The sequence below is a fragment of the Chrysochloris asiatica genome, unplaced genomic scaffold (genome assembly GCF_000296735.1).
Source record: "Chrysochloris asiatica unplaced genomic scaffold, ChrAsi1.0 scaffold00326, whole genome shotgun sequence".
NCBI classification, from domain to species: Eukaryota; Metazoa; Chordata; class Mammalia; order Afrosoricida; family Chrysochloridae; genus Chrysochloris; species Chrysochloris asiatica.
Genome location: NW_006408844.1, coordinates 1,239,325 through 1,249,287, shown reverse-complemented (window position 1 = coordinate 1,249,287; position 9,963 = coordinate 1,239,325). Strand labels below are relative to the sequence as shown.

At 41.4% G+C, this 9,963-nt stretch overlaps 1 protein-coding gene across 1 annotated transcript in view; it reads right to left on the bottom strand.

Moving 5' to 3' along the window:
* Positions 1 to 605: 605 nt before the first annotated feature.
* The window catches only part of SPCS2 (signal peptidase complex subunit 2 homolog (S. cerevisiae)), a 28,511-nt gene continuing 19,153 nt past the window's right edge, over positions 606 to 9,963 (bottom strand). The window contains exons 4-5 of the mRNA XM_006875416.1: positions 8,483 to 8,617; positions 606 to 806 (exon numbers count right to left, since the gene is read on the bottom strand). Coding sequence (XP_006875478.1) covers positions 620 to 806; positions 8,483 to 8,617 — 322 coding nt within the window. The 3' untranslated portion in view covers positions 606 to 619. The remainder of the gene's footprint in view (positions 807 to 8,482; positions 8,618 to 9,963) is intronic.

Genomic DNA, 9,963 nt, shown 5'->3' with positions numbered 1-9,963 from the left:
GACAATGCACATAGACTCATGCCCAAATGTGCATTTCAAATTACTGATGCCAGACAAGAAAAAGCTTCATGAACTTTCATTAACCATAGGCACCTCTTCTGTGAAACAGTAGTTTAATTTCCAGTATTTGTTTGCAAATGGGACTGAATAAGCCTCTTTTCCCAAAGTGTGAAACTTCCTCCTAAGAGAGTTAAAAAACAGAGCTGGTTCATGGCATTTATAAACACATTATCTTGTCATATGTTAATAAAGTTCATTTGAATGCAGAAACAAAAGCCGATTCTTCAAATGTTGCATGGCACAAAGCTACCTTAGAAAATGTACCGCTAGGTATGAAGGAGGAAGGCTATACAGCTTTTGACAAAAATGCTTTTCCAGACGAGCAAATCAAAACAACACAATCAACAAATCAGAGAGGCTACAGCTAGACATCAGAGCTACAACTTCTTATACCTGTGCTAAAAAATCCTATTTATCCAGAATGGACTAAAATTTCAGAAAAAAAGGGCATTTTCAAACGATTCTTACTTTACCCATTTTAAGTTATTTCTTCCCCGCCCCTCCCCCTGCCATGTCTAATTTCACATGATCCAGCAGAATAATGGCTATTAGAAATTGGCTATTTTGTTTTTCTTTCTGTAGCGAGACTGTCATGGAGCCTGGATATTTCAGGCTCATATGCATCCATGACCAGTGTCCCACTGTGGTCAAAGAACTTAGCAATGGATTTGGTGAACTCGGCTTCCCGATGCTGCTTCGTTCTCCCACTGATGAAGGTCAGTTTCAGAGTGTATTTGTCGTCAAACCTAAGTATCAGGGGAAAATAACAATTAAAATCAAACACAGTATTAATTCAACTAGTAACAAAGCAAGAAAAGGGCTGAACTGGGTACTGGTGGTGTACAGCACACCCAGAACCATGCTTTCTAAAACCCCATGAGCCTCTCACTGCCGTGAAGACACGAACTCAGACTGAGTGTTGACATCTCCCCTAATTTAATTCTTATACTTGGCCATGTACTGTCAAGTCACATGAACCATCTTCCCTCACCTCTGGACTGTGCACTTGCTATGCTCAATGTCTTACAAGTAAACTCTTCTCTCCTATCTCATCCGACTTGTTCTCATTTGTTAATACTATACACGGACATACAGTTTTCTGAGGTCTTCCTAACCGCTCCCAATATAGGTTGGATGACCCTTTGTCTTCCAAAGCACCACCAATCAATATTCAATTCAAATGCTGAATGCCAATCATAAGCCAGACTAATGATATGTCCTCATGCTATCTATGGCTCTTTATCAATAAATTAACTACTGAAATGATGACTGTGTATTTGTGTTTCTTACTAGACTGGAGAATTTTTTTAGGGCAAAGACTTTGTCTCATTTGCTTTCTTTTTCTACCTTGGCACATGGCAAGTAATCACATCTTTACAAACTAAAGGAGTCTTGTTTTCAAGGATGGTCTTCCAGGTGCTTAGTCGTTACACGCTGTATGTCAAGTGCTTTACAAGGTGAATCCAAAGATTATTTAGCTACATATTTGTTGTCGTTAACTAATGCTGTGTCAGTTCCAATGCATAGCAACCCGGTATAGAGTTTCTGGGGAGCTACATGTTTAGGTGCCTCAAAAGCCTTTACTATCTCCACCCATTCAAGAGGGTTTAATGACAGCAACTCTGGCAAGAAGATGTTCTTCCTCCCCTGGTTTCTATCTTGACTGTTAAACTGTTATTATCTTTAGATGAAGCGTGTATAAAATGAGGAAACTGCCACCCACTTTTCAAGATTACTATCATGATTAGAATAGGGCCCAGAATAACAGGAGTTCAGAAAATCCCATCTCCGTAATAAACCAGTCATTAACTCTCAACCTGGTTTACCCAGACCTAAGGACAGGTAGTGATGCCCTTGAACTATTTCTAACACTTCACAAGAAATCTTGGACTTTGGGCTCAGTCCATTAGCAGCTGCATGATTTTGATGACAGGACATAAACTGATGATACGCTTTAGGAACAGTTATTCAACAATCCAACAAATATCTAAGGAGTTACCAGCTGGCCTACTAATTGCAAGTTCAGCAGTTCAAACCTACCAGCCACTCCATGGGAGAAAGACGTCATTTTCTGCTCCCATAAAGATTTACAGCCTCAGAAACCTACACAGCATTGCTGAGTCACACCCAACTTCATGGCATATACCCACTACCACCTATGGGTATCAGGCAGTTTCGATGCTAAGGTTATACAGCAGTGAACACAATAGACAAATTCCTACTTTTCATTTTAGTGTGTGAGAGGCAAACAACAACAAAAAATGTTCTTAAAGGGCTTCAAGCTGAAGACCTCCATTAGGATATTATTAAGTAATGTAAGTGATAGACTGTGATAGCAGTGAAGATGGCTAAGTGTCCAGACTGAATTCAGACAGTAGGTAGACTTGACAGGATTCGCTGACTACAGGAAAGATGGAGAGAGGAGTCAAAAACCACCCCGCAAGTTTCTGGTGTGAGCAACTGACATGATAGAGTTGTCATTTATTGAGATAAAAACTGCCAGAGCAAGAGGGAGAGCGACTGTGTGCTGAAGACCTGGGGGGTACAGGAGGAAGGATTGCATGGAACGGATTGTAACCATGGCAATGAGACGATAATATATGATAGAATGAATGTAAAACTAATGTTCTCCCATGTAAACTATCACATAATTCACAATAAAACATTTAAGAAAAAAAAGCTGCCAGAGCAGCTGTGGATGAGGGGTAGCCAACAGAGAGTTAAGACCCCAGCCAGATGTGAATATAGACAGAGGAGAGTTTCTAGGAACAAGTCCAGGTGGCATTTTGAATTTAGAGAAAGGGGAAGGAAGAATTGCAAAGGAGACTGAGGTACAGATATCACTGCACGGAAATCTGAAGTGTATGGTATCTTAGAAGACTAATTTAAAAAAAGTGTCATCAGGAGGATGTTAACAGGACAAGTAAAATGAAGAGATCCAAGAGATATCATGAGAGGAGAGGATAAGAAGAACAGAAAAATGGGAATGTCATAAAAAGAAAAAAAGGAGAAAGGAAATAATTTTTTTTAGATGGAAGAAATATTTGTTTGCCAGAAGAAATGATCCAGCAGATGGAAAACATCAACTGAGAAAAGACAGATTAATGGAGTCCTGGGGTGGTGCTTTGGGCTAATCCACTGGACTGCAAAGTCAGTTTGAACCATAAGGTCAGCAGTTCAAGCTTACCAGCTGCTCCTTGGAAACTCTATACAGGGTCGCTATGGGTCAGAACCAACTCAACTTCACAACAACAATGGCAAATGGGTGGCAGGCTTCAGAAAAGAGCTTGGAAAGTAGTCACAGTATTGGCAAGTAGGGGTTAATGTGGGATACATCTGACTGCTTTAACTTCTCAGCAACAAAAGCAGCAGATGAGTAAAGATGGGGGAGGAGGGGGAGGAGGTTTTAGGACAGAGGAAAAAGCATGTCTGGAAATGAAAGGAAAGAAGGACAGTGAAAAGGTAGTGGGCCCAATGGATTACAGACGTCACTGGGAACACCAATGGAACATATGTAAGTGCTGTCGAGTCGGTTCCGACTCACAGTGACCCTGTATAGGGTTTCCAAGAAGCAGCTGGCGGATTTGAATTGTCAACCTGTGGTTCACAGCCCAGAGCTGATCCTACAGCACCATGCCACCGAGAGGACAGATACAGGAAGCAATAAACTAGTAGAAAAATAGGAAGTGATAGTCAAAGAGTGGGATACTTCAAGCTGATATCATTGAAGATATTTTAGAGTCCTAGCAATGCACTGGGTAAAGTGCAGGCCTGCTGATCCAAAGAGCAACAGTTTGAGCCCACCACTTGCTTTGCAGAAGAAAGATGGGGTAGCCTATTTCCACAAAGATGTGCAGCCTTTGAAAACCTAGGGAGCAGTTCTACTCCATCGTACAGGGTTGTTGTGAGTGAGAATCAACTCAATGGCAGTGGGTGGGCAGTATATAATTGTTGTTACGTGCCACGGAGTCAGTTCCGACTCATAGCAATCCTGTACAGGGTTTCTGAGGCTATAAATCTTTACAGGAGCAGAAAGCCTCATCTTTCCCCCGTGAAACAGCTGGTAGTTTCGAACTGCTGACCCTGAGGTTCGCAGCCCAATTCGTAACCACTACACTACCAGAGCTCCTTGGGCAGTATGTAATTAGTCATTAATAATGGTTATTAAGTGCCATCCAAGGAGCTCTGGTAGCGTAGTGGTTACGAATCGGGCTGCGAACCTTAAGGTCAGCGGTTCGAAACTACCAGCCACTCCGCGGGAGAAAGATGAGGCTTTCTACTCCCGTAAAGATTTACACCCTTGGAAACCCTGTACAGGGTCGCTATGGGTCGGACCCGACTCGATGGCACTTAACAACAACAACAACAACAAAGTGCCATCCAGTCGGTTCCGACTCACAACAACACTGTATAGGGTTTCTGAGGAGCTGCTGATGAGTTTGAGGTGCAGACCCTGGAATTCAAAGCTACCTTGCATTTGAGTGCTTATCCAACAGCGTCACATCTGGACTCAGTTATTAACAATAGTAAATTATAATCATGAAAATGTGTCTAAGACACTATAGAAACTTAGGTAATTAGAGCACAGGAAGTAGATAAACTAAGACACCAGGACACCAAAATAATCACCTACTAGGATATTGAAATCCCCAAGTCTTAAGACAGAAGGTATGTGAGAGAGCACTCATGATACAGGAGCTATCTTCAAAGAAAATGAGGGTGACCCATGGGTCTGTATTTAGCTGTTAACGAGGAAGAAGAGAGGTAAAAAAATGTAGTAACACACAATTCAAAGTGGGGGCCTGTAGAGAAGAGGTACCCTCAGTAGTATGGAGACTGTGTGAGAGACATTGGCTACCACCTGAAGTCTGCAGGGGAGCACATCCTTAAGGATTAGTCAGGTTTCACTTATGGTAGGAAAAAGGAGAAAGGAATGTTCACAAAGACTAAACGAAGCTACAGAGACTTTTGTGGATGGCTAACTTGGCTGAAGGTAAAGACTGACTAGGTCGTCAAAGTTGCAGTCCAACCCAGGTGAGTTTCATTCAATCCCCCAACAAACATTTCTGCTAATCTAGGCTGTACCAAGTCCTGGGCTGCGTCCACAAGTAAATGAGCCAGTCCCTTCCTTTGGGCTCGGTGAATAGTAAAAGTGCCTAGTGAATAGTAAAAGGAGCTTACAAGATGATGATGGGGAGCAATGGAGCAGCTGGGGACTTTAGATCCAGAGAGGGAGAGCAACTGCATGCTGAAAACCTGGGGGGGGGGGGAGAAATGTAGGGAGCAGGCTTGCAGGGTATACCCTTTGGTTGGCTGATGATGCATGGAGGGGATTGTAACCATGGCAATGAAACAACATAAGATAGAATGTAAAACTAATGTTCTCCCATTAAACTATCATATAATTCACAATAAAACATTAAAAAAAAAAAAAAAAGCTTACAGTTTCAGGGAAGCTGAGGGGAGGCACTGAGAAGTGAATCATTACAGTATCATGTGACCAGTGCTAACAGAAGTAAGGACAAAATGCTCATAAGAATACCAAAGAGTACCTAATCCAGACTAAGGTATGTCAGGGAAGGCTTCCTAAAGGAAGTGACAAGGAGGAGTTAGCTAGAAATTCAATTCACAGAGAATATGTGCAATGGTATAGTCATTGGGAACCTGAAGGATTTAGCAAATTACAAATTCCATAATATTGCTAGAGTAAGAAAATTGTGTAGGTAGCTTTTAGGAAGGGTGGGAAATAAAGTTGGAGATGTCTTGGGGAAGCCACATGTTGAAAAGTGTCATATGCTGAAGGGCTTTGGACAGCATACTGAATGTATCTGGTAGTAACTAAACTGGAGACTTTTGAAGGGAGTTACATACCAAAAACCCACCACTGTCTAATCTATTCTGCTTCATAGCGACCCTATGACAGAGTAGAACTGCTCTCCAGGGTTTCTGAGGTTGCAAATCCTTATAGAAACAGAGCGCTTCAACTTTCTCCCACAGAGCAACTGGTGGGTTCAAACCGCCAATCTTTTTGGTTAGCAGCCCAATGTTTAGCCCACTGTACCAGCAAAGCATGGCTTGTGATAAAGAGGTGTGCAGGTGGCAGCTAGTAGTATATGAAATCTTTCATCACCATTTTCACATAATGTGGTGTGGCAGCTAAGGAACAAGACATTGGCGCCAGATATCAGGTAACTTTATAACTAAGACACTCCTTACATGGAGGGCAGGGAAACATCCTTTCGATAAGCACCAACAATATGGTCACCCAGTCCTGGTGTGATGCTGTAAGATAAGCACTGGGCTGCTAACCACAAGGTTCAAAGTTCAAACCCACCAGTCGCTCCTTAGAAACCCTATACAGGGTCGCTGTGAGTCAGAACCAATTCAATGGCACTTGACAATATTACCATCAAGTGGATTCCAACTCATACCAACTCTACAGCACTGAGCAGAACTGCTACTTAGGGTTTCTGAGACTAAATCTTTATGGGAACAGGCAGCCTCATCTTTCTCCAAAGGAGCTGTTGCCCTTGCCATTAGTAGTTCAACATTTAATCTACTGCACCCTCACGATTCCTACAACAATATGGCAGTTGGTTAAAAAACAAAAATGCAGAGAAGCCTAATCTCTGAAAAGAGTCATTCAACTATGAGTCAAAATATCTAAGTCAAAATGAAAAGGACAAAATCAATATGTTGCTAGAAAAAGAAAAAAAAGATGTTGCTAGAATCTGTAATTCTGCAACTCAGTTTTGGTGGTCTGCTTGATGCTTGAGAGTATAGATTAATAATGGCTGAGGTCAAACAGCAGGTGGGAGTTGAGAGATAAGTAAGACCTTATATGCAAATCTGAATAAATAAATCTCTCTTCCTCCTCATTATTGTTGTTAAGGGCCACTGAGTCGGTTCCGACTCATAGCAATCCTGTATAGTGTTTCCGAGGAGCAGATGGTGAGTTTGAACCGACGACCTTGCAGTTCAAATCAACCTTGAGGTTGAGTGCTTATCCTATGGTGCTACATTAGGACACCCCTCCTGATAGACATCTTCATAAACTGGCAGTGAGACAGTCTGTTTGACTCTGTGTGAATACTTGTATTAACAATCTGACAACCTACTACATGCTAGGAAACTTACCATATGGGTTCAGGAGAGTGACTGAAAACAAGAGATCTAGGCTCAGACTTCAGCTGGAATCCCTGCTATCCCACTACTGAGTACCATAACATTGCCAAGAATTAAATGAGTTGGGCCTGCTTATTACATATGACATGTGTTACTCTACAGCTTTTATGAAATAATATACTGGAATAATACCTCCTATAATGGAGTCCTCATGTGGTGCTATAGGATAAGCACTAGACCACAAGGTCACTTTGAACCACAAGATCAGCAGTTCAAACATACCAGCCACCCCTCAGAAACCCTATACAGGGTTGCTATGAGTTGGAACCGGCTGGACAGCACTTAACAACAATATGGTAATTAGGGGTCCTAGTGTATGTAGTGCTGTAGGATAAGCACTGGACTGCTAACCACAATAATTGGTGGTTCAAACCCACCAGATGCTTCTTAGAAACGCTGTACTGGATCACTATGAGTCAGAACCGACTCAATGGCACTTAGCAATACATGGTAAATAATTAATATATTTTAGCTATTGTAATTTGTATTTCATCTTCCCAACAATTCTCAGTCATTTTTGACCCTACTGTTATTGTTAAGTGTCGTTAAGGTGGTTCCGACTCATAAGCGACTCTGACTCTGTATAGGGTTTCTAAGGAGCAGCTGGTGGGTTTGAGCCACCGACCCTGTAGTTAGCAGTCTAGTGCTTACCCTATAACACCACAACAGAACTCCTTGGCCCTACTAAGGAGTCATTTTTTAATCTTAATAATTTTCATTATTTACCAAAGACCATACAGCTAAAATAATTCTGAACTAGAATTTCAATTCAGTTTTGTTTTGGCTGGACAAAGTTATACCCAGTACTGACCAGAGAGAGAGTCTGAATTGAAATTATGAGTTGTCCAGTCCAATGCCCTGGAGATTCTTAATTGGATCCACAAAGTAAGGTCAGAATCACAAAAGATAGAAGCTAATGAGTTTCTACAACAATAGCTGACCTCACACCTGAGCCTAAATGAGGGACTCAATTGGCCATATGGAAAAAATAACTCTCTCTCCATTATCCCACCAAAGTGCTTTCTTCCACAGTTCCTCTTCAAAGCAGATCTGCAATAATGCAATCTCAGATACGTAACGTTAGGAAAAATCTTCTTCATCATTCATATATATATGTTTTTTTCATTTTGTATGACTAGCTCCATAATCTGCAGAGTATAGTCTACTACAGCTAATGACTCAGCACTTCTAGGAAAATGCAAAACCAAAATTTAACAATATGTGAGGATAGTAATACCTTTTGAGACTGGAGGACAGTTGCCAAATATCATCAGGATCCATCCCTGTAGGATCTTTCCTGTGAGCCACGAGAAAGATGCTCTTCTCCTTATATGAGGTATAAATAGTCAGGATCCCCATCATGACAAAATAGGTTCAAATAAAATTAAGGGAAAAACACTCAAATATACACACAAAAGAGAAATACCACAAATTGACAAACTGACAAACAAGATTTACAAAATTTTCCTAATAATCTTATATAGCAGTTTTGTCATGTTGTAAAACACTGAAAATGTAGTTATTTTCTCTTCACACTATGTCTATGTACCAAGGCTCTATCTGGTTAAATCTTCAAAGATTATCCCGGGAAAAAAAGAGATAAAACCAGACCACCCTGAATGTGCCTGATCTCGTAAGCTAAGCAGGATCCTGCCTGGTAATAATACTGGGTGCTAAAGGCTTTTTGGAGTCCTGGTATGGCACTGTGGGTTAATGCGCTGGACTGCAAAGGTGGTTTGAAGCACAAAGTAGGCGGTTCAAGCTCACCAGCTGCTCCTTAGAAACACTATACTAGGTCGCTATGGGTCAGAAACAACGACAGCAGCAACATCTTTGATGTTCACAGATAACATGTATAAGAAGATCCTGATACTTAGCTTACTAAAACATCTTTATAATAGAGTCCTGGTGTAGCACTGTAGGCTAAGTACTGAACTGCTAACCACAAGGTTGGCATTTCACACTCACCAGACACTCCTAGGAAACCCTATACAAGGGTGCTATGAGTCAGACACTTAACAACATAATTGTGCTTACTTCTCTGTGAAAAAAATCACAGTGGTTAATCAATTTCAAGTGTCATTTAAAAGAAAAAAGTGTTTTCAATTAGTTTACTACAAGAATAAATATTTTCTATATAAGGAGCTCTGGTAGTATAGTGGTTACAAATCGGGTTGCGAACCTTAAGGTCAAACAGTTCGAAACTACCAGCTATTCCGCTGGAGAAAGATGAGGCTTTCTGCTCCTGTAAAGATTTACAGCCTCAGAAACCCTGTATAGGGTTGCTAAGAGTCAGGTCCAACTCCACAACAAGTAACCACCACTATATACGTATATGTGTGTACAGGCTTATTATCATATTGTTATTTACAATATGGCTATTACTGTTGTTAAGTGCCGCTGAGTCGGTTCTGACCCTTGGAGACCCTGTATAGGGTTTCCAAGAAGCCACTGGTGAGCTTGAACTGCCAACCTTGTGGTTCAAACTGACTTTGCAGTCCAGCGCATAACCCACAGCACCACACCAGGACTTTTACATTTACAACATTAATAGCTAAAAGGAGCTCTGGTAGTGTAGTGGTTACGAATTGGGCTGCGAACCTTAAGGTCAGTGGTTCGAAACTACCAGCCACTCCGCGGGAGAAAGATGAGGCTTTCTACTCCCGTAACGATTTACACCCTCGGAAACCCTGTACAGGGTCGCTATGGGTCGGAACC